The sequence below is a fragment of the Saccoglossus kowalevskii genome, chromosome 21 (genome assembly GCF_978046115.1).
Source record: "Saccoglossus kowalevskii chromosome 21, keSacKowa6.1, whole genome shotgun sequence".
Classification (NCBI taxonomy): Eukaryota; Metazoa; Hemichordata; class Enteropneusta; family Harrimaniidae; genus Saccoglossus; species Saccoglossus kowalevskii.
The window spans coordinates 23225168-23251521 of NC_140661.1; the positions used below are offsets into that span (position 1 = coordinate 23225168).

A 26354-nucleotide genomic window follows, 5' to 3' on the forward strand; every position below is an offset into this window, starting at 1 on the left:
ATATTTTCGACTTCTTGTTAAAAACCGCAAGTCCAATTGCTTTGATACTACATATATAGGTACTACATGTGGACCTCTCTCAGATTTGTTTATTTCGTGATGATATCTTCAATTCTCTAATTTTGGTGAATATTTTTGTCATTTTTGGTAAAAAGTGATATTTTTGACTTCTTGTTAAAAACCGCAAGTTCGAGTGCTTTGATATTACATATATAGGTACTACATGTGGACCTCTCTCAGATTTGTTCATTTTGTGATGATATCTTTAATTCTCTAATTTTGGTGAATATTTTTGTCATTTTTGGTAAAAAGTGATATTTTCGACTTCTTGTTGAAAACTGTAAGTCTGATTGCTTTGATATTACATATATAGGTACTACATGTGGACCTCTCTCAGATTTGTTCGTTTTGTGATGATATCTTCAATTCTCTAATTAATTTATTTTGGTGAATATTTTTGTAATTTTTGGTAAAAAGTGATATTTTTGACTTCTTGTTAAAAACTGTAAGTCCGATTGCTTTGATACTATTCATATTGTTCATTTTCTAATGATGTCTTCAGTTCTTTAATTGAAATGTGCATTGCTAACAGCAGAGCTATCTCAGCCGATAGGCTGCTTGTTTATCATTTGTAATTTGTAAAGTAAGAATATCCAGTGAGCATGCAACGCTGTCCCACCTAACATTCTATGATGCAGTTTACAACATTGTTTATTATATGGATGATTTCCATTACACTGTTCTGGAGTTTCTTCCTTTGTTTCTTCTATATGCAAAAAGGCATAACATGGAACACTGCCATGTTCTTAGAGAACAGCCACTTGTGATTTCCAAACACTGATGGTGTTTAGATTAAGGTAGAGATGCAGGTTGGGAGACTATATTTCTAATTGTCTCTAATTACTGTAATTACATGAGTAAAATATACTTTTTACCAATCAAGTTATATATCATTTGAAAGAGTTTTATTTAAACTTTTGAGTTTTATGGTTTACAATAATGTACTATGATACCATATTAAGTGGTGTTGATTTTGGGTTAAAATCATGCATTTTAGGTGAAAGTGCACTTAAAACTATTTAACTTTTGAATGCATACCCTGATTTTAATTTAAGAACACTTATTTAAAACTTCTGTTTACTAGGAACATAATGGCTTATTTATTAGTGCTTCCATTGAAAGGTTTTTACACAGTGCTCTTTGAAACATTCACATTTTATAAATCGTTCACAGTTAACAGAGCCGCTAATTGGCAGCTCTATTGTTTCTGTTCCAGTAAAGACAGTGAAACCATACGAAGCCATTTACTTAGGATAGACCTGAATAATGACCCCCGAAAATTTCATCGAAAACAAATGAACCGTCTTGAAGTTAAATAGTTTTAAAGTTGAAATTTGGAGTAAAAAATGAAACTGAGATAATCGCCATTTTGTAAAAAAAAAGATTTAAAACGAATTATTCGCTTCATATGTGTAACAGAAACTCCTAGAAATACACCATATACCGTAATTTGCCGATGTAAAATCGTCAGGTAAAAAAATAAAATAAAAACATTTACAATTCGAGGGAAACGGACAAAAAAATCGTCCGCGAAGTCTCAACCTAGCGTGAAAACTGTCATGGCGTCGTGTTATCAATTCCGCTGGGGGAGGGACACAATGGATTACGTAAAGCCGATGACTTATTCATACAGTTATATAAACATAGCGATCGCCATTGGGTGGGTTGAGTCTAAATTTACCTTCCCTCAAACCTTTAAAAAATACTTTGTATGACGCCGTTTCCGTGGACCGTGCGAAGTTAGACGACCAGGTTGAAATGGGCCCTAATATTTTACTACACAACGGCTATTCGAAATAAAGTCACATTGGAAAGGGAACTATTGTAAATCGATGCAGGTTTCATTCAACTACAGACGAGACAGGTCGATGCAAATTAAACGAACTCTGACCTCTAGAAATACCTCATTCATAGAGTTCCTTAGTACCAGAGGTCGCCGATCACGACCATACAACGTAGTTTGCGACATCGCTACCGGTGCATGCTAGCTGACAAGGGGGTTTCCGATTAAGGTAACCAAGATGGCATCGCAGAGTGCATGATTTGTCCGCGGTGTTTAAAAACAGCATCTCATTGCCGATTTTTCGCTAATTTCCAGGTTTTTTTATTTATTTTTAATTAATCGAGCATTTTATGTTTGTGTATTTTGGCACTGAAAAGTTAGTTATCGATGACAGCAACAGCAGTGTTGTTTGTCAATTGCATCACAATTCTATCAGCACGATAATCATTACATCGAAACGAAAAATGTTTACTTTAGTTTTAAAATGCCGTTGGAGTAAAAATTTGTGGAAACATTTTTTAGTTTCGCCCACAATACGAAAAAGCTTGAAATCTATGTGTATGTTTTGTTTCATTCCGCTTGCATGCTGGAAGCGTCTACGTCTTGTCTGTTTTTTGTAGTATGATAGTTGATCGCGCTTGAGGTAAGTAAACAGAGAGCCAGGACAGGAAGTCGCACATCGGCTGCTCCGTAACTGGGGCCAGCAATCATTTGCATATAACATCAACAGTGACTTGTCAATCAAAGAGCAACGCAAACAAACTTTCGGGACTTTTAATCACATACGCGTGCCTCGGTTTCCTATATTTTAAAATTGATTTTTGAGTATGTTACAACAATGACAATGCTCCGAAATTTTAACACTATCTAGCCAAGACTGTCTGGGTGAGAAAAAGCAAAAACAAAAAAAATTCACGAAAAATACCCACGAACCTGCATCTCTACCTTAAGTTCATTATATATGTGCACACCATTCTGATTCAGGATGTTCATTGATTGAATCACGTTTTGTTTTTTGAACATTTGTGCATTTCCCTGTGGTTTCAAATTGTGACAGGGAGTCATGATGAATATGTTTTACGATGTTTTTAAAGTTGTATTATTAATGTTGGCAAAATTTATTTGACCCATTACACATGTCAAGTACGATGTATGAAAGATAGGCATCTACTATCACCAACCTCTGTGGTGTGTTTTTCTAATATTCATCACACTAGTAAATGCAACAGCTATGAGATTAACAAGATGTTTGCATCAGAAGCTACTCACCAGTAGCCAAACATCATGGATTTTGTTTTGTCTTGTTTTCAGCCACTTAAGGTGTCATCATTAATTCACTGGATCCCACATGGGATTCTCGGTTTGACTACCTATCAAAGATAGACTCCTGTAAAATACTTTATTTTAAGTGGAATTTATTTTCGCTGAAAAGACTTTTTGGGTGTTTTGTATGGAATTTATTTTCACTGATTTTTGACAAGTTGAATGTGAAATATAGGATTTTATCTTCACTGATTCATTCCTTCAGCGAAAATAGCGAAAATTAATTCCAATAAAGCGTTTTAACAAACTTTTGAATTTATAAGACAACTGTTTAACTCAAATTACCACTCCAAGTGAACATCAAACTTTACATACTTCCCTAGGTTAGTTGTGTTTAGCACTACCAAAACAGAATTCAAACAGTAATGCATGATGGGATTTATTACAGAGACGAAAAATAATTCAGTCACTTTAACTTGTGAGAGCCATAATTTCCAGATTTTTTTTTTTCTAAATTAGTTAAAATTTTGACAGGGCATTCAACCAATATTACCGGTATAACGTATAACAGGAGATATAATGAATTGCCCATTGTGTCCGTAAGACAGGAAGTCACAGTATATCCGAGTATCAGAGTAACAAATGAAGGAAATAATTTGAATAAATTATATTACATACCCCATAGAATTGTTTTTCTATTTTTTTTTTCTGCTAGGTTCATGGAATCCAAACTATGGACATCTTAAATAGTCTATCAGATTTTATTGACAAATGTGCTGTTGACTTGATGAATTATTACGTGTGTCGGCCGGGCAAGCATCGATTAGAACTGCTCCAGATGGCAGGAGGTAGAGTTGTACAAATGGTTAATGATAATATACAGCAGGCTGTACAAAAAGAAAAGTAAGTCTGTAATCTTAATGTTTGTCTACTGGCAAATATGGCACTGAGAAAATCCAATAAGATAATATTTTTTACTGCTATAATGGCATTTACAGGCTAAAAAGATTTATTTAAAACAAAAATCAATGATGACAGAGAAGAGCTGTTCATGTAGGTGATTGTCTGCTGTTTGTCAACAATTAGTTTTTTAGCTCCACTGTCGACAAAGTCGACACAGCAGAGCTGTTCATATTACTGATTGCCCGTCGTTGTCGCCGTCGTCGTCGTCACTTTACAATTTCAACTTCTTCTTCGAAACCGCAAGTCAGAATGTTTTTAAATTTGATATGCAAGTATCTTGAATGGTTCTTTCTCAGATTTGTTCATTTCATGTCAAAATCTCAAATTCTCTATTTTTGGTGAGTATTTCTGTTAAAAAGAACAAGTCCAATTACATATATAGGTACTGCATGTGGACCTCTTTCAGATTTGTTCATTTCATGATGATATCTTCAATTCGCCAATTTTGGTGAATATTTTTGTCATTTTTGATGAAAAGTGATATAGTCTGATTGCGTTGATACTGTGAATTTATTGATCCGTAACTAGAAGTGTCTACTCACGTTTCCGTTAACCAAAACAATATGGCCGCCTCCAGCAGGGGGAAAACATCATAACCACTCAACGCATGCGTAGTCCCTAACAATGAGGTCATGCATATTATTAACAAACTCCCCTTTTCTCTAAATAAAAGTTTGTGTGGAAGAGTCCAGTAAAATATTAATACAGGAATAATGTTCAAATAAAATGTTCAACCAAATACTTTAACACGAAAGTCAACAACACCAAATAACTGTAAGAGTCTATTAATCAACAGCAACAACAATTAAAGTTATAGATGCAAGGCTCCCCTTTCTAGAGTTTCCAATAGCATTTGTGGCGAAGCACCTTTCTTCGTTAGGCAGTCAGCTAGTTGTTTCTGTCCATCTTGCCATATGACTTCTTGAATCTGTTTGTTTTCGATCAATTCTTTGATACTGCTTATTTCCATTCTCAGTCGTTTTTCCTTGACTAGTTTTACTGATTTTAAAGCATCAAACAATGATTTGCAATCAGTTATACATATGATGGGTAATTTGGTACTCTCCATCTCTTCATACAATGTTGCAATATATATAGCATTATCTATGCCATCTGCCATCGAGAGTGTTTCTCCTGCTAATGTGCTTCTCACTACCCTTCTGATCTTCTTTGAACTCCAACTTATTGGCGAACACATACCATCTTCCCCTACCAGGAAAATGATATGGCCACCCTGACTTCCTCCATCAGGTAAATTTCCCAAGGAGGCATCGCTAAATACCGCTAACTTAAGTTGTTCTCCTATTGGCTGAAATTTCAATGTGATGTTGTCACTTTTTGCTCGCAGTATCAGTTTATTTATCTCTGTAAGATTTCTCACCGTACTCCTCTTCATGTTGCTGGCCAATCTACAGGCATCAAATAATAAATCTGGCCGACTCTGATGTGCCACCCATTGTATTTGACCAAGCTTTGTTCTAAGACTATCTCTTTCATTGTCAGTTAATTCTGATTCTTTCTGACTTGATCGCATTTTGGAGATCTCTATTAACATCAAGCTATTAACATATTCTGCTTGTTGCAGGTAAATATGATTTTCATCTGTTCTAAGTCCTATTCCCAGGTATTGGAAAGCATCAGAATTTTCTGTTCCAATGTTAAATTTGGCCCTAATTATGTCAATAACATCAGTTTCCAACTTGTCTGTACCACTCCATATAAAGTCATCTACGTGGCAAGCTAGAACTCCAATTAATGTGCCTTCATTGTCATTCCAGAAAAATACTGCAGGATCAACCTTGGACAACATAGCACCAGTTTCCATCATCACCTCCTTAACTTTGTAGTACCAGTGAAGTGATGCGTCACTGAGACCATATACACACTTCTGTAAGTGCCACACTGTCCCTTCACAGTTAGCTTCTTTGGGAGGTTTCATAAAAACATCCCTTTCTATCTTCTGGCCTTGCAAAAAGGCAGTTTTGATGTCCATGGATCTTGGCTTCCATCCCTTTTGTGCAGAAACAACTAGTATTAATCTCAGAGTTTCCTTTGCACAAGTAGGAGAATCTTTTTGTATCTCATCGACTTGTGCTTCTTCAAATCCTCGTGCAACCAATCTTGCTTTGGTCTTTATACCATTTTCTGTCTCCTTGACAGTACACACCCATGTTAGGTACTTCCTTATATACTCCATTATCTCTCCAGTTATCCAATTCTACAATTTTGGCTGATTCAAATGAAATATTATCCATCACCAGTACTTCGTCCCCATTGTCAATACCCTGTTGTGGAATAATATCATCTTCAAGCAGCTGCAAGTTTTCTGTTTTACTCAAATCTACTGACTGTTGTATCCCTTGCAACTGTGTAGGCTCTGTATATTCTAAATTATACCAATTCTTATTACCGCCTGTAGCTTTACCAGCTCTACTTATTATTTTTGCATAAATCTGTTCACTGGTGTCCTTATGCTTGTAACTTATTCTGTTTCCAGGTCTTAGATTAATCATACCATGACTGTTAGCTGATTCACGGTAGTTTATTTCTCGTTTCTTTTCAGCCTGTATGTCACTAGCATGTTCACTGGTATCTTCATGAGTGCTATTTTCTATCTGATTTGTATTTTCTTCATGTTTCTTCTGTTCTTCATGCATGCCACTGTCTATATGTTCATAACTGGTATCTTCATGAGTGCTAGACTCTATCTGTTTTGTATTTTCTTCATGTCTCTTCTGTTCTTCATGTATGTCAGAGAACTTCTGTTTAGATTTGTCTGATTGTGCAACACATTGTGATATCATGTGTTTTCCTTTCTTCAGTCTACATTGGTGTACTCTTATTACAATTCCTCCATGTCGTACAAATATAACCTTACCATCTTGGCCAATTACTGTGGCGGGTCCCTTCCATTCTTTACTGTCGGGTCTCTTGTAGTACACTTTGTCCTCTATTGTGCAGTCTTCTGCTGTAGGCCTGATATTTTTCCTCAAGGCTCTTCGTAATCTTTCCGAACATTCCGACTCGGTAAAAGCCCTCCTAGCTGCATACATTGACAGTATATGTTTAGCAACTGTTTTACTGGATGTTGTGCCTTCTAGTGCTGGTGGTTCATCCACTAATATTGAGGGCAGATTTGGGTTTTTCCCGTAAACTAATTGATACGCACTGTACCCATGTATATTACATAGGCTGTTTTTCGCCATCAGTGCCCAGCTAAGTGTTGTGTTCCAGTCTTGGTTTCTGTCACCCTTCAGTTTTGTTAGGATGTCTGTAAGGGACTGGTTGTGTCTTTCTAACAACCCGTTACTCCAAGGACTATATGCCGGTGTGGTTTTGAACTCAATGTTAAAGTTTTCGCACATGTCTCTCACTTCTCCATTATTGAACTCCCCACCATTATCGCTAAAAAGTCTCTTAGGTGCTCCATATAATCCAATCCATACCTGAATAAATTTCTGAACAAACACTTCTGGCTTCTTACTGGTGATGATTACTCCAGCACTAAACCTGGTAAACTCGTCAATTATGTGTAAGTACCATAGGGATTTCTCTATTTCATGTAAATCAACAGCAACAGTTTCATTGAAATCTGACGCTAGTGGAAACCCCACAACTGGTCTTGGTGTCTGCTTGGAATACTTGAAGCAAGTCTCACAACTATCAATTATACGTTCCAATGATTTCTTAATATCAGGGTCTTGTGTTCCAGCACTTTCAATTAATTTGTATAAACGACTAGCCGAAGCATGGCCAAATTGTCTGTGTAATTTTATCAATATCTTTTCTCTGTCTTCTTTACTTGTATTCACATCTATTATTAATGCTTCATCTTCCTCTACTGTGTTATCAGTATGTCTGTTATTACACCTCTCTTCTTCTGTAATCAGTGTATGACTCTCTTGATTATTACTGGTACATGTATTATTGGGTTGTAAACTGATGCAGTAATGTCCGCTGGTTGTTAACTGTAATTCCACTGGTTTACCTAACATCTCTGCTTTATCATTCATCATATCTAACTTTGTTTCTGCTTTTTTTAATGATGACTTACTTAGTAATAATGGAATGTCTACTCCTACCACTTCGGTATTAATATTACATGCTGTGTTGCCAATTTTTTGCTGGTATCTTTGCATTCATTATGGCACTTATGCAAACCCCATCTCCAAATTTAAAAGATTTTTCACTCTTTCGTTGCTCAACTGAATTTATTTGCGTTTCATCCAATTTTTCTAAGTAATTTTCAAACCACTTCCTACCACAAACTGTACGAGTGCATGCAGTATCGATAAATGCGCACCCATAAGCTTCAGTCATCAGTATATCACTCGTTGTCACATTTTCTTTGGTTAAATAGGTCAGATCACATGTCTCTGTATTCTCCGGTTCTCTTGTGTATTTGTTACTTCCCTCAGCTTGAGTGTAATTAACTTTAGCTACATGATCTTTGTGTTGACAGTCCCTTGCCCAGTGGTATGTTGATTGACATATAACACATCTGCTACGTCTTCCAAATTTATCTAGAGGATTAGTGCCTCTCTGGGGATTATTTTTAAATTTCTGACCTTGAAAATCTTGTACATGTCCTTTTCTTGTTGTGGATCTCTGATAGTTTTGGGTCATAAATGCTGATTCTTGTTTGATTTTGATGCCTTCCTCCATCTTGCCAAGTTGACTCCCTACATCGTTACCACATATACGTTTCAGTGCCTTTTTTATGTTGGCATAAGTCAGCTCACCGGCTGCTGTCATCACCATCTGTCTTTCTCTTCGTTCCAAGTCTGCTGCTCCCATTAATTTGAGTGATAATACGGTATCTGGATAAGTCATATTGTATTTCTTGCAAACTTGATATCTCCGTTCAAATTCTGCGACAAAGTCCGAGATGGACATGTCTGGCGATTTAATAAATCCTTCAAAGTTAAGATGTGCTTCATATGTTAGATCCATATTGCTCTTCGAAAATACCTCATCCAATGCATTAATCAATATAGTCATGCCGTTTTCGTCATGTAGTGTGCTGGAAATCTCTAGGGCTTTCGCCTTTGCTTGCCCGTTCAAAGTTAGCGCCACTGCAAGTGCCTGTTTTTCTTTCTTTATATCCGTCACTAAACGCCACATCTCAAGTTCCGCTTTCCAGTCTTCATAGACCGTATCCTTCCCCAACACCGGGGGATTTTTATAATTAGTATTTGAAGCCATTGCTCTGCTACCATGTGAATTTATTGATCCGTAACTAGAAGTGTCTACTCACGTTTCCGTTATATATATGGCCGCCTCCAGCAGGGGGAAAACATCATAACCACTCAACGCATGCGTAGTCCCTAACAATGAGGTCATGCATATTATTAACAGATACTATACATATTGTTTATTTTCTAATGATATCTTCAGTTCTTTAATTGAAATGTGCATTGCTAACAGCGGAGCTATCTCAGCTGACAGGCTGCTTGTTTGACTTCTCTGTCAGATTTGTTTGTGACAATATTTTAAATTTTTTAGTAAGCCTTCTTGATAACTACCAACTCTATTGCTTTGATACTCAGTATGTGAGTGCCATTGGTGTACCTCTGTGAGATTTCATTGTAGGAACAATAACAATGGCAAATATTTAATATCTCTTCTTACAGCACATTAACACTTTATTTTGACACTCCAAAAAGTTTCAATTTAGATCTGGAAATATTTTGATTTGCATCTTGAAACACACCTTGAATCAGAGAAAATATTGAAAATAGAGAAATGAGAAATATTAAAACAGAGAAATGAGATGTATTGAAATAGAGAAATGCAGGAAAAAAATGTTTCTCAGATTGTCAATTTCACTGACTAATTTAGGAAAAAATGTCACGACAATGTAAGGCTTTAAAAGGCACATATTTTATGTTTGTTTTCACAGTTTCAAGAAATTTCATATGTATTCATGTCATGACACTATGCTTATATCAGTATTAAATGGATTGGAAATATATGACAATCAATGGCCACCTTACGCAGCTGATTTGGCGTTTGAGTTATATGAAGATAAACAAGGAGCGCATTACGTTAGGACGATGTATTTAGGAAAGGTAAGGCCGCAAAAAAATGTGTTGCTTCTCGTTACTGCAAGAATTTATTTAGTGATGCACTTGTATTTCATTTCTCTGTGTCTATACCTGTATTCATATGCACTCATATCTCTGTGTCTGTGCCTGTATTTATATGCACTCATTTCTCTGTGTCTGTACCTGTATTCATATGCACTCATTTCTCTGTGTTTGTACCTGTATTCATATGCACTCATATCTCTGTGTCTGTGGTTGTATTCATATGCACTCATTTCTCTGTGTCTGTACCTGTATTCATATGCACTCATATCTCTGTGTCTGTACCTGTATTCATATGCACTCATTTCTCTGTGTCTGTGCCTGTATTCATATGCACTCATTTCTCTGTGTCTGTGCCTGTATTCATATGCACTCATTTCTCTGTGTCTGTGCCTGTATTCATATGCACTCATATCTCTGTGTCTGTACCTGTATTCATATGCACTCATATCTCTGTGTCTGTACCTGTATTCATATGCACTCATATCTCTGTGTCTGTGCCTGTATTCATATGCACTCATTTCTCTGTGTCTGTGCCTGTATTCATATGCACTCATATCTCTGTGTCTGTACCTGTATTCATATGCACTCATATCTCTGTGTCTGTACCTGTATTCATATGCACTCATATCTCTGTGTCTGTGCCTGTATTCATATGCACTCATTTCTCTGTGTCTGTGGTTGTATTCATATGCACTCATTATGTCTCTGTGTCTGTGGTTGTATTCATATGCACTCATATCTCTGTGTATGTGGTTGTATTCATATGCACTCATATCTCTGTGTCTGTACCTGTATTCATATGCACTCATATCTCTGTGTCCGTGGTTGTATTCATATGCACTCATATCTCTGTGTCTGTACCTGTATTCATATGCACTCATTTCTCTGTGTCTGTACCTGTATTCATATGCACTCATATCTCTGTGTCTGTACCTGTATTCATATGCACTCATATCTCTGTGTCTGTACCTGTATTCATATGCACTCATTTTTCTGTGTCTGTACCTGTATTCATATGCACTCATTTCTCTGTGTCTGTGCCTGTATTCATATGCACTCATATCTCTGTTTCTGTACCTGTATTCATATGCACTCATATCTCTGTGTCTGTACCTGTATTCATATGCACTCATATCTCTGTGTCTGTACCTGTATTCATATGCACTCATATCTCTGTGTCTGTACCTGTATTCATATGCACTCATTTTTCTGTGTCTGTACCTGTATTCATATGCACTCATTTCTCTGTGTCTGTGCCTGTATTCATATGCACTCATATCTCTGTGTCTGTATCTGTATTCATATGCACTCATATCTCTGTGTCTGTACCTGTATTCATATGCACTCATATCTCTGTGTCTGTGCCTGTATTCATATGCACTCATTTCTCTGTGTCTGTGGTTGTATTCATATGCACTCATTATGTCTCTGTGTCTGTGGTTGTATTCATATGCACTCATATCTCTGTGTCTGTACCTGTATTCATATGCACTCATATCTCTGTGTCCGTGGTTGTATTCATATGCACTCATATCTCTGTGTCTGTACCTGTATTCATATGCACTCATTTCTCTGTGTCTGTACCTGTATTCATATGCACTCATATCTCTGTGTCTGTACCTGTATTCATATGCACTCATATCTCTGTGTCTGTACCTGTATTCATATGCACTCATTTTTCTGTGTCTGTACCTGTATTCATATGCACTCATTTTTCTGTGTCTGTGCCTGTATTCATATGCACTCATATCTCTGTTTCTGTACCTGTATTCATATGCACTCATATCTCTGTGTCTGTACCTGTATTCATATGCACTCTTATCTCTGTTTCTGTACCTGTATTCATATGCACTCATTTTTCTGTGTCTGTACCTGTATTCATATGCACTCATTTCTTTGTGTCTGTGCCTGTATTCATATGCACTCATTTCTCTGTGTCTGTGCCTGTATTCATATGCACTCATATCTCTGTGTCTGTACCTGTATTCATATGCACTCATTTCTCTGTGTCTGTACCTGTATTCATATGCACTCATATCTCTGTGTCTGTGCCTGTATTCATATGCACTCATTTCTCTGTGTCTGTACCTGTATTCATATGCACTCATTTCTCTGTGTCTGTACCTGTATTCATATGCACTCATTTCTCTGTGTCTGTACCTGTATTCATGTGCACTCATTTCTCTGTGTTTGTGCCTGTATTCATATGCACTCATTTCTCTGTGTCTGTGGTTGTATTCATATGCACTCATATCTCTGTGTCTGTGCCTGTATTCATATGCACTCATATCTCTGTGTCTGTACCTGTATTCATATGCACTCATTTCTCTGTGTCTGTGCCTGTATTCATATGCACTCATATCTCTGTTTCTGTACCTGTATTCATATGCACTCATATCTCTGTGTCTGTACCTGTATTCATATGCACTCATATCTCTGTGTCTGTACCTGTATTCATATGCACTCATTTTTCTGTGTCTGTACCTGTATTCATATGCACTCATTTCTCTGTGTCTGTGCCTGTATTCATATGCACTCATTTCTCTGTGTCTGTGCCTGTATTCATATGCACTCATTTCTCTGTGTCTGTACCTGTATTCATATGCACTCATATCTCTGTTTCTGTACCTGTATTCATATGCACTCATATCTCTGTGTCTGTACCTGTATTCATATGCACTCTTATCTCTGTGTCTGTACCTGTATTCATATGCACTCATTTTTCTGTGTCTGTACCTGTATTCATATGCACTCATTTCTTTGTGTCTGTGCCTGTATTCATATGCACTCATTTCTCTGTGTCTGTGCCTGTATTCATATGCACTCATATCTCTGTGTCTGTACCTGTATTCATATGCACTCATTTCTCTGTGTCTGTACCTGTATTCATATGCACTCATATCTCTGTGTCTGTGCCTGTATTCATATGCACTCATTTCTCTGTGTCTGTACCTGTATTCATATGCACTCATTTCTCTGTGTCTGTACCTGTATTCATATGCACTCATTTCTCTGTGTCTGTACCTGTATTCATGTGCACTCATTTCTCTGTGTTTGTGTCTGTATTCATATGCACTCATTTCTCTGTGTCTGTGGTTGTATTCATATGCACTCATATCTCTGTGTCTGTGCCTGTATTCATATGCACTCATATCTCTGTGTCTGTACCTGTATTCATATGCACTCATTTCTCTGTGTCTGTGCCTGTATTCATATGCACTCATATCTCTGTTTCTGTACCTGTATTCATATGCACTCATATCTCTGTGTCTGTACCTGTATTCATATGCACTCATATCTCTGTGTCTGTACCTGTATTCATATGCACTCATTTTTCTGTGTCTGTACCTGTATTCATATGCACTCATTTCTCTGTGTCTGTGCCTGTATTCATATGCACTCATTTCTCTGTGTCTGTGCCTGTATTCATATGCACTCATTTCTCTGTGTCTGTACCTGTATTCATATGCACTCATTTCTCTGTGTCTGTACCTGTATTCATATGCACTCATTTCTCTGTGTCTGTACCTGTATTCATATGCACTCATTTCTCTGTGTTTGTGCCTGTATTCATATGCACTCATTTCTCTGTGTCTGTGGTTGTATTCATATGCACTCATATCTCTGTGTCTGTGCCTGTATTCATATGCACTCATCTCTCTGTGTCTGTGCCTGTATTCATATGCACTCATTTCTCTGTGTCTGTACCTGTATTCATATGCACTCATATCTCTGTGTCTGTGCCTGTATTCATATGCACTCATTTCTCTGTGTCTGTGGTTGTATTCATATGCACTCATATCTCTGTGTCTGTACCTGTATTCATATGCACTCATATCTCTGTGTCTGTACCTGTATTCATATGCACTCATATCTCTGTGTCTGTGCCTGTATTCATATGCACTCATATCTCTGTGTCTGTGGTTGTATACATATGCACTCATATCTCTGTCTGTACCTGTATTCATATGCACTCATATCTCGGACATACCTGAACCAATCATGTTAAACTTGATGCACACATTATGCAAGTATGGATACATTTTGTACAAACTTGGTATATGCAGTAGATATTATGACATCTTTGCTGCATGTGGCCTTGTTTTTTGACATACCGGGTAGTTCAAAAACGGGGGCATATGGATTGACCTATTTGTGTGTATGGGTGTGTCCGTTCATGTTTGAGTCCGAACCTGTATTTTAGACATGCCTGGACCGATTACATTCAAACTTCACACATACATTATACATAAAATTATACATATGCACATCAATTTGTTTCATGATCTGACTCAAGATGGCCGAATTGCGGCCATGTTTGTGCTGAAAAATGATGAAAATCAAGCATTTCTGGCATTCTGGAACCAGAACCAGTTTATGGATGGAATTTATTCAAACTTGGTATACATTAGACATTATGGGTTCCTGATGCACAGTTAATTTGTTTTTAAATCAGCCAACTGGCATCCATTTAGTTTTAATAAATGTGGTTGTAGAGCCATAACACTTACATGCTTTGACTGAATATGTTCAAATTTTATATATTCATTATTCATCATGTTTTAGATATATAGATGTATATGTTTGATGATCGAAATTCAAAATGCCCATCCGATGGTCCTTTTGTTAAAATTTATGCTGTTCCAGAACAATGGCACTCAATATGGACAAGTATTCGTTGATCAGATAAAAGATGGCTGAATGTATTTTTTCAGTATTTTTGACATTCCATAGCTGGATCTTATTCATGCTTGAATAAATTTCTTCAAACATGGTGCATACGTTGGACGTAATTGTACTTCTATGCCCATAATTTTGTTTTTTATATCAGATTCAAAATGGCCATCTGGCAACTATTTTCATTCAGTTAATGCTGTTCCAAAGCCATATACATGCCTTGTCCAATCATGTACAAACATAGACAGACTTAACATAACATGTCACACACATGCATTTTTTGTATGACCCAAATCAAGAAAAGATAGCCAAATAACAATCTTTTTAAAGCAAAAACAACATTTTATCTGTTATTTCAGAATCAGTTCAACTCAGTTTTAAGAATTAAGAATACATATTTGTCACATTGGAATTTTGTACATAGCCTTGACATATGCATACTCAGTACATTCTAAGGTCTTTTTTTTCTCGCAATTGCAGGAGAAATGTATTTTCCAAAGTAAAGAAGCAATTATCCCACTAGAACAGTTCTTAGAATTAACATCCAAGGTTGCTATATTGAAAAGTGACTACACAGCTTTGTGTGCTGATGTTGCTACACTATAATAGTAAGTATGACTCCCTAGCTTTGTGTAATTATATTCGCAATGATATAATGGTAAGTGGGACTACCTAAGTATGTGTGATTATGTAGCTATGCTGTAATGGTAGGTGTGACTACTTAACTTTGTGCAAGTATTCACCTATTCTGTAATGGTAAGTGGAACTACCTAAGTGTGTGTGATTATGTAGCTGTAATAGTAAGTGGGACTACTTATCTTTGTGCAATTATTCACCTATTCTGTAATGGTAAGTGGGACTACCTCAGTATGCAAGATTATGTAGCTATGCTGTCATGGTAAGTGGGACTACCTAAGTGTGTGTGATTATGTAGCTGTAATAGTAAGTGGGACTACTTATCTTTGTGCAATTATTCACCTATTCTGTAATGGTAAGTGGGACTACCTAAGTATGTGTGATTATGTAGCTGTCATGGTAAGTGGGCTATCTAAGTCTGTGTGATTATGTAGCTATCATGGTAAGTGGGACTACTTATCTTTGTGCAATTATTCACCTATTATGTAATGGTAAGTGGAACTACCTAAGTGTGTGTGATTATGTAGCTGTAATAGTAAGTGGGACTACTTATCTTTGTGCAATTATTCACCTATTCTGTAATGGTAAGTGGGACTGCCTAAGTATGCAAGATTATGTAGCTATGCTGTCATGGTAAGTGGGACTACCTAAGTGTGTGTGATTATGTAGCTGTAATAGTAAGTGGGACTACTTATCTTTGTGCAATTATTCACCTATTCTGTAATGGTAAGTGGAACTACCTAAGTGTGTGTGATTATGTAGCTGTAATAGTAAGTGGGACTACTTATCTTTGTGCAATTATTCACCTATTCTGTAATGGTAAGTGGGACTACCTAAGTATGCAAGACTATGTAGCTATGCTGTCATGGTAAGTGGGACTACCTAAGTATGTGTGATTATGTAGCTGTCATGGTAAGTGGGCTATCTAAGTCTGTGTGATTATGTAGCTGTCATGGTAAGTGGGACTACTTATCTTTGTGCAATTATTCACCTATTCTGTAATGGTAAGTGGGACTACCTAAGTGTGTGTGATTATGTAGCTGTAATAGTAAGTGGGACTACTTATCTTTGTGCAATTATTCACCTATTCTGTAATGGTAAGTGGGACTACCTAAGTATGCAAGATTATGTAGCTATGCTGTCATGGTAAGTGGGACTACCTAAGTGCGTGTGATTATGTAGCTGTAATAGTAAGTGGGACTACTTATCTTTGTGCAATTATTCACCTATTCTGTAATGGTAAGTGGGACTACCTAAGTATGTGTGATTATGTAGCTGTCATGGTAAGTTTGACTCTCTAGCTTTGTGAAAATATGCAGTTAAATGTTATATTGGTAAATGAAAACTTGAATTATGTATATAAAGCAGTGCATTGTTTCTGACTGACAATGTTCACAAGTTCTCTCTGTACAGCTATATTCACTACCACCCCATGGTGTTATTGCTTGTTGTGTTAGTGCTCTGAACCTTATCATAAATGCAGTAATTCGATAATTCCATTTATTCGTTCAAATCAATGATCATGAAAGTCTTAACACTTTGCTTATCACAATTCATTACAGTCCTGTTTTTTTGTTTGTGAACACTTACTCACCTCTAACTTATTAAGATTATTTTATAATGAGATTTTTTTCTAGATGAGTTTTAATGCATTTTATTATTATTATTATTTTCTCTTAGTAAATGTTCATTTGTACAAATATTTAGTATACTCAGGCTATTAAGACGATTTTTAATTGCCTGATGATCAACTTGTGAATTTGTGAGAAAACAAAGTAATAAGTTATACTATCATAGAGGGCAGTATTCAAAAAAATTGTGACTCATTGGACAATGGGGGCAGTATTCATACTTCATACCTCTGCTTTATAATGTAGATTTAACATCGATAATACAAGATTTTTCTCTCATTATTTTTATTTGTGCTTGGAGATTATAGGAGTAATTGTGTCTTAGATTTGTGCAAAAATTCTGGATATAAAATGAGAACTTAGGCTACAAAATTTCTTCATATTTGTATGATGGGACAGACAGATTCAGATAGATAGCCAAAAAATTATTGACCAATTGATTTTGATAATTTTTTCTGTACTTAAACATGTTCCAATCACAAAAATCAATTACAGCGACTTTCATGGTCTCAAATTTTAAATAATCTTAAAAATATCATCTATAATCATAGATACAGTCTTACCACATTGATAAAACACAAAGCGTTTGACATTACATTCTTGTGAGCTAACTCATGAACAAAAATTTAACCATAGAACACAACTTGTTCTTTTCGCTAATAATTCAGAATGTAGAATATGTATCAAAATAAAACATGATATGTATGTTTCTTGGTTTGCATAAGTGTGTCACTTTTGAAATAAGTAAAATTAACTTTTTGTTTAAATTATAAGAAAAATGATTCAATTGATTAAGCATTAATTCACCAAACACAAAAATTATTTTTGTTCGATTATTTTCAATAGTTCACTTAAAGCGGGAGGGTCGTCACCTGCGCACGTGCAGGAATTGAGTCCCGAGCAATGATAACAACACACACTAAGAACGCAAAGGCTCATGGGTAGACGCTTGTTTGTAAACAATGACACGCAGTGGACACCTGATGCATGAGTAGGTAACGACTCCCGTGCTTTAACATAGAAAACACCCTGATAGCAACAACACGAAATCACGCCATCTATCAATACATTGCGATGTGAGTTGTTGTTACCTGAATGCAGATTGATGGATTCAGCTCCTTGACAACCAAATCAAATCACTCACTGAGGTCAGATACAGCTTCTCCTAACACAATCACGCCTAGGTTCGTAGAGATAGCCAAGCTGGTCAGCTTCAGTGAAACGCAAATCGAATGATATTGTTTACCTTGAGCAAATTGTATTTTTTTGAGACAATAACTGAGAACGCAATGGACGTTAAAGAATATTTCACAAAAATGATAAATGTTAATTCACCATATTTTTTAATAATTTCTGACAGTAATTAGAACCAACGATTTTTCTCAGTGTATATATAAATAACAACATTTAACAACCATACACACCAATGGTGAAGTGCTCTTGACTTCATGGATGTTTGACCAATTTTTTTTTGTGAAACATAATTTTGAAACCTTAGTATTATTTATAAATTATAAAAAAATATGATAAGATTAAACAACATTATAAAATTTGGCCTGTGCTACTTCTAGAGAAAATTTGACAAAAAAAGTCATCATTTCCCCCAGCAAGTAATACGGTGACAAAACGTAAATCACCATGACGACTTGATATACGAGTTTGTGGTATTCTGACACTTGCAGTACATGGTGTCAAGTACGCTATACTTCATTGAACTTATGATACAAACTTGAAAGGCCTGAAGTACAGATCTGGAATTGTACACCTGCATTACAAAAGACACAACACAGCATGGATGACCTTGTAAAGGTCATAAAACAAGAATTTACCGTTTTAGATGAATACTGCATAGAGTGAAACGAGACATTACACTTCTTATGAAAACGAATTAGCCGAGTAGGTATGCCCCGTGCATGACAATAAATAGGAATTGAATTATCGTCCGCTGCATCCAAGGATTTAATCGTTAAAATTACATAAAATGTAAGGTTCATTGAGCAGCGGCTTTACAATAATTGACTATCGTGACTTAGTTATTTATGAAGGAGGAGCGAAATAGGATTATAATCGCTGCTCAAAAAGCTGGTGGAATTTTTGAGTATCATTAGTATGTATAGAAGAACACAATATGTTAAACCACAGAGTGATTGTACACTCAAGTTGTACATGAAGTCATCTATTTTATCCTGACTTAGGGGGCTATGTTCTTACTTCTATAATAGAATGCACAGCCCAAAGACGCAATGTACGCGGCAATCTACATAATGATGATAGTTGAATTTCCAGGGTGGGGAAACAGGGGGGAGTAAAATAATCCTGACCAAACAAATTTTAAACATTGGATGGTGGAGGGGTTGTTACTAATAGAATATAAATGTAAGCCAAGCATTTTTATTGCGTAAGAGACAAAATCCACGCTGTCCAGGATAAACCTGACATTTTGTAGTATTGAAAATTCTATTGGAAACAGTTTACAAACTTACATTCGGAAAAATCTATTGATGTTTTTGACAACATTGTTCATTATATTATTTAAACAGGCCAATAGCATCGATTTAAATATTATTGAAAGTTAACACTTGTCTGAAAAAAACAATTCTTAAACTTTGGAAAAAACAAATTTTTTTGTTAAAATTTGAAGAAATCAAACCCCTCCTCCTTCTATGAATGATTTAATAAAAGACTTAAATTAATATAGTTAACTAGCGTTAACTAGTTTGGTGGTTTTAAATGGGTTTCATGTAATCTATTTTCTATGAACATGACATTGAATTATCAAAACACAATTTTGTAATTGGGGGGCCATATATGAGAGAATAAGTGTGCCCCTCAACGTCCTAGTAGATCAGTATTTTGTGAAGAAAAAGAGGCCCCAACTGTTACTGATATAAAATCTTTTTATTTTGTATTATCAATTTCTTCTTTCATTGATTCTACAGCAATCAATACTCTGTACTGAATACAAGATTACTTGGAAAAATGTGATTTTAAAGTATTATGTCTGTATAGCACTTAGATATAAATTAGGGTTTGCTGTTATGTTTTTAAAAATTAAGTAGACATTTTTACTGAAAGTCCAGTCGTCATGTGCCGCACATTTTGTGCAATCATGCAGTAATTAGATTAAAGTATGACATGAGTGCAGTCAAAATTCAGTAGGTTGATAGTTTACATTTCGTATGAAATTCAGAAATTTTAACGTTTTCTACCGGTACAATAATTTCCCTATTATCTTCATCTCAAAGTCTTTTTGATGCCACTATTTATGAATCGGTATAGTTTTCAAACAACCTGAGTAAGATCTATTCTTAGTTTTACAAATTTGATCTTATTTTAAATGACACGCTCCATTATTTGTAGTTTATTTGCATCAGATTAAATATCCCCTTGGGTACAAATGAGAAAATGGACGTTCCAACAACCAGGTTGTGCTGAACACCATCAGTTTGTGTTCCTCGGGGAATCTACATAGATGTACTTAATTTGATAATTCTATGTATTGGAATGTGTTCGTGTAATTGCTTTCTTTTGTGCTCCAATATCATTACTAGATTGTAATTGTAACTGGCACTTGAAATTTAACGTAATTAGTCACATTTTCCTGACGGGCACGCCAAGATTCACCTGCTAAGCTTCTTAGCTAACTAAGTAACAAGTAACACCACATGAATTCTCTTTTTATCGTTGCCTCAGTATCTTTCCTCATCTGTTTTTAATGTTGAATTGAAATGATTTTTCTGGTAAACTGAGTTGTCTCGTAATATACTATTTACCATATGTTTTATTTTTATCAATTGTCCTAAATACTGTTTCCACTTTGAATGCTCACTCTCAAGTGCACGACCAAGAAAATAAGATTTTAAAAATATTTGTTCAATAAAGTCAATATATATAAGATTTGGGATCAGAAGATCTTATTCATGACCGCATGAGTTTTTGAAATACTATGGTATACTATGGAAAATTCTCACTGATTTATAGCTCTCAGAAAGCAGCATAATAGATTGGGGGTCATGCAAGGACCAGGATATGTGACCTTTAGAGGTCATGCAAGGACCAGGATATGTGACCTTTAGAGCTCATGCAAGGACCAGAATATGTGACCTTTAGAGCTCATACAAGGACCAGGATATGTGACCTTTAGAGGTCATGCAAGGACCAGGATATGTGACATTTAAGGGTCATGCAAGTACCAGGATGTATGACCTTTAGGGGTCATGCAAATACCAGGATGTATGACCTTTAGGGGTCATGCAAATACCAGGATGTATGACCTTTATGGGTCAAACATGTCCCAGGATGTATGACCTTTAGGGGTCAAGCATGTACCAGGATGTATGACCTTTAGGGGTCATGCATGTACCAGGATGTATGACCTTTAGGGGTCATGCAAGTACCAGGATGCGTAACCTTTAACAGTCGGGCATAAGGCTTTCATTTTCAAGATAACAATAATAGAAAAAAAAATATTCAAATCACATAGTTTTGCAGTTCCCACAGGAACCTAATTAAAAAAGGTCAGTGACTTCATGGAGTTAAATTTTATCAACAGCTTTGATCATTTTGTAAAATTAGAATACATGACAATGTTCCCCTTCATATTATGGACATTGTTGGTTCTCAAATCCTGTCATTTCTGTACATACTTGTTTATGTGATGAGAGACGTGATCCCCAGTGTAGTGTAATGCAATTGATTTTATCATGTCTCACTAATCAACTGTGACCACAATATACCAGTTTTGAATAATAATCATCACCAGTAAAAAAAATGTCTTAGGTCTTTGAAAACAACTAAATTGAAGAATTACGATCATGCATAAATGACCAAAAATTAGTTTTTCATTGCAGTACCATGTTTACTTTAGTTATGCTTTCTAGAAGCACACCTCCAATAGAAGTACATGTACTGTATTTCCTCTATTAGAAGCACACCTCCAATAGAAGTACATGTACTGTATTTCCTCTATTAGAAGCACACCTCCAATAGAAGTATATGTACTGTATTTTCTCTGTTAGAAGCACTCCTCCAATAGAAGTACATGTACTGTATTTCCTCTATTAGAAGCACTCCTCCAATAAAAGTATATGTACTGTATTTCCTCTATTTGAAGCACACATCCAATGGAAGTACATGTACTGTATTTCCTCTATTAGAAGCACTCCTCCAATAGAAGTACATGTACTGTATTTCCTCTATTAGAAGCACTCCTCCAATAGAAGTACATGTACTGTATTTCCTCTATTAGAAGCACTCCTCCAATAGAAGTATATGTACTGTATTTCCTCTATTTGAAGCACACATCCAATGGAAGTACATGTACTGTATTTCCTCTATTAGAAGCACTCCTCCGATAGAAGTATATGTACTGTATTTCCTCTATTAGAAGCACTCCTCCAATAGAAGTACATGTACTGTATTTCCTCTATTAGAAGCACTCCTCCAATAGAAGTATATGTACTGTATTTCCTCTATTTGAAGCACACATCCAATGGAAGTACATGTACTGTATTTCCTCTATTAGAAGCACTCCTCCGATAGAAGTATATGTACTGTATTTCCTCTATTAGAATCTCACCTCCAATAGGAGTACATGTACTGTATTTCCTCCATTTGAAGCACACTTCCAATGGAAGTACATGTACTGTATTTCCTCTATTTGAAGCACACTTCCAATAGAAGTACATGTACTGTATTTCCTCTATTAGAAGCACACCCCCAATAGGAGTATATGTACTGTATTTCTTCTATTTGAAGCACACTTCCAATAGAAGTACATGTACTAATTTGTAGTCATAGTACAAAATTTTTCTCTGCATAAAAGAAAATAAAATTCAAAAACTGAAATTGTATCAAGTTAATATTAAAACTGTTACAATGTATGTTTTTTTTTATGGCTTCACTCCCAAGTGGTTTGACATTGACCTTTCAATTTTGAAGCAAGCTAGGGAAGCTTAAAAGTCCCTAAGAATGAATTAACGGGCTATCAGCTGAGACACCAGTATACAAAGAATTCCCCAAACAATGCTGCGCATGTTTAGAATATGCAAGCGTGTGTTGATCTTACTTCATGCACTATTGTCTCTCAGATACCTAAACTAGAGTGAATTCATACAGAAAGATGATCAGCTGTTGTGATTTGCATTCGCATCACGTTTTAGTTGAAACCCCAAGGCAGGCATATTGTCTTACTGATGTGCAAGACATTTGTTGTGATACTAATGCGTTGTTGTCATGCGAATTGAGTAAACTGAATAAACATAGCCATTGTAGGTTAGGTTTGTCGGCGTCATTGGTTTGCTATGTGTGATAGTACAAGATAATGTTCGTTTCCTCTCAAAGAACTAACGTTTGTCATCGTTATATAATTTTACATGTCCGTGGACAACATGCTCAGATTTTGTTACTTTAGGTGGTTCTTAATCAGATTTATTCGTTTTGTAATTTAAATTATCCACTTTTGGCTAATATGTTGTGAAATTTTTTCACTTGTTTCTGAAAAATCGCAGTCACAATGTTTTGGTATTTGATATGTGGCAATTTTTTTCTTACCTCATTAATTTCTCATAGCTGCTGATAGAGGGCGCTAATCTTATGCGTGTAGTTGGTTTCAAATAAAAAAAAATAACTTTTTTATCTCGTAAATAATTTCACATTGGGTGACAACAAAAAGTGATAATTTATAAAATGAATTTTACATAAATTAATAAAAGAATGTATATAAATAATCAAATGTTTCCAAGACAACTTTTTAATTTTGCTCATCCTTAGTTTATATTTTTAGTAGAATTCTTATAAAAGCTGAATAATGGACTCAACTTTAGTTGTCTACATCATATCATATAATCATTTCCTTGATTGCTGTGGGCTTTGATGTCCAAGCTGAAATCATAGTGTAGTATTTCCTTGTTTTCTGCAATGTATCCATTAAAAGTGTATTGTAAGTGGTATAGATGCGTTCTATTACTGTGTTGTACTTATCTCTGTAGGGTTGAGTGAAATCAATATGTCTACTCAACATCGCGTAATATCTGACTACCTATCATGCTTGAGTTCTCTGTAATGATTTCCAATATTCACGCAAATGCAACCGTGTTCTGTGTAAAAGGGTTAATTATTCACTGGGTTTTAATTTTGCTTATTTTGCTGACTGGAAAAATGCGCTAAATTAAAACCCAGTGAATATGTAAATTGAGCATAGAACACATTATCTAAATGATAAAACCATGAATTTAAAAGCCACTGAATATACTTGAAATGGTAAATCAGCGAAATTTAAACCCAGTGAAAATTAGTCATTTTACAGTACTGTGAAATTTGTTGTTTTACAGCAAATATGTGTTTTTAAAACTCGATGAATACATTCAATATTTGTAAATTGAATCCATATGAAAATGAATGTTTGTACATTACTGTAAAACATTACAGTTTTCCTGCTCAGAATTACTACTAACAATTTTATAATATTATGTTCACTCGGACACATTTTTCACTTTCATTTATCTGGCAAGGTCAATATTGTCGGTGAGATTCATCTTTTCTTCTAATAAGCCACATTTTCTTCAGTTATCTTGTAAAATAGGATCTTAAATTTGATTTTTTTTTTTCAGAAACTTCATTAGCTGTGTTGAAGTGGATACTAATTGGTGCCCTTGGGAGTTTGTTTGTTATGGTTCCCATGACGATAATTACTGCGTGAAAATATCAAAATGATGTTACCTGCCTGCATTTGTCATAACCTGAATAATAATAATCTTATTAGCATCTTGTGTAATTATTGTTATTTTATAGATTTATGATGTATTTCTTGCAAAAATACTTTATGTTTTATTTGTTGTGTTCTATGGTTGCTAGGTTACCATGTATGTGATTGGTGTTTACTTTGTATGCCAAGACATGTTGCTCTGCGAATCATGAATATGCAGCTTTTATCTCATATTTTACTATATTGTCTTCAGTATTGTACAAACTTGTTAATTTTGTATTTTATGCATCAAGATTGAAATCAAATGTTTCTGGAAATGTTGATGAAACCTATTTGTTATTCGTTCTCTTGCATGGCAACATGATAAATAACATGATAATGTGTAACTTGTTTTTGCTACCCATACGTATATTTCAAGACAGCATCTGCACGGCAACAGTTATAGAAATCTAGTAATCTGCAACAAGGTTTTAAGAACATTTTACCATAAAAACAACAAAACTATCACTGGTGCACTCAGTAACATGGCAGCCATAGAACCTTCAATTCATTATTTACACAATTATGTATTCTGAGAATTTAACTGTGTACTCAAGTACATAATGCAAAAGTTGTTTTCAGAACATGATGTATTGAGTTAGATATCATACATGGATGCTGCAATAATAAATACTACACTCATAATTAAATGCCAAGTCAAGAATATGACTGTAAATGCATTAATTTTTCACATGGTTTGATTTTTTCTGTTGTCTGTAACAGTGAATTCACTCTTATTACCTTAAAATCACATGAAAATGAAGAAAAATAATATAATAATAAGAATGAATACACCTGAAATGTTGAAATAGTGGAATTGAATTCTTTACAGTACTGTAAAAATAAATATCTTATTTTTGCAGGAATTAATTTTTTAGGTGTTTTGTATGATGTTTATTTTCACTGATTTTTGATGAGTTGGATGTAAAATATAGGAAGGAACATTGGTATATTCAGTGGATTTTATTTTCACTGAATCATTCTTGCAGCCTGAGTGAAAAAAATAATTCCATATGAAAATAAAGTATTCTACAGTAATTTAGTAATATCTGCATATATACGTCACTGTTATTTTAACCCTTTGTCTCCTTACACCAAATAAACCCAAATGATCTGTTCTTATATTTGTTTATTTGGTACAAAATTAATAAAAAATTTATCAACAAAATATGGAAAATGTTGCTAATTTTGGTATATTTGTCTACAGATTGTCTCTGAACTATGCTATCAGTGATTATTTGTTCAGTGCCAAACCCAATGCAACTTTTTCACACCTATGGTGGGGATTAACAGATAAATGTACCCCGAACCTGTGGGGGGATTAAGTTTTAAAGAGCCAGTAGTATATCGTTGGGGTGGTTATAATGTTATTACAGATTTATATTTTAAAACTTGTAATTATATTTTTCACTATGATTGAAATATTGTGTTTAACAAAAGTTGATTCGGAATGTTTAGAATTTCAATCAAATGTCAAATCTTTTGATTCAAATTAGAATTCTTTA

At 35.2% G+C, this 26354-nt stretch overlaps 1 protein-coding gene and 1 long non-coding RNA gene across 2 annotated transcripts in view; one reads left to right on the plus strand and one right to left on the minus strand.

Moving 5' to 3' along the window:
• LOC102801927 (lysophosphatidic acid phosphatase type 6-like) overlaps positions 1-24868 on the plus strand; it is a 36586-nt gene extending 11718 nt beyond the window's left edge. Inside the window, exons 6-9 of the mRNA XM_085494882.1 lie at positions 3822-4009; positions 9972-10140; positions 15319-15446; positions 24716-24868. Of these exons, the coding sequence (XP_085351008.1) occupies positions 3822-4009; positions 9972-10140; positions 15319-15444 (483 nt within the window). The 3' untranslated portion in view covers positions 15445-15446; positions 24716-24868. The remainder of the gene's footprint in view (positions 1-3821; positions 4010-9971; positions 10141-15318; positions 15447-24715) is intronic.
• LOC146729810 (uncharacterized) lies at positions 3849-9378 on the minus strand. Its single transcript, XR_014928020.1, has 2 exons — positions 9327-9378; positions 3849-3993 (listed from the first exon to the last, which is right to left on the minus strand). It is a non-coding gene; the product is annotated as an uncharacterized LOC146729810 (long non-coding RNA).
• Positions 24869-26354: the final 1486 nt, after the last annotated feature.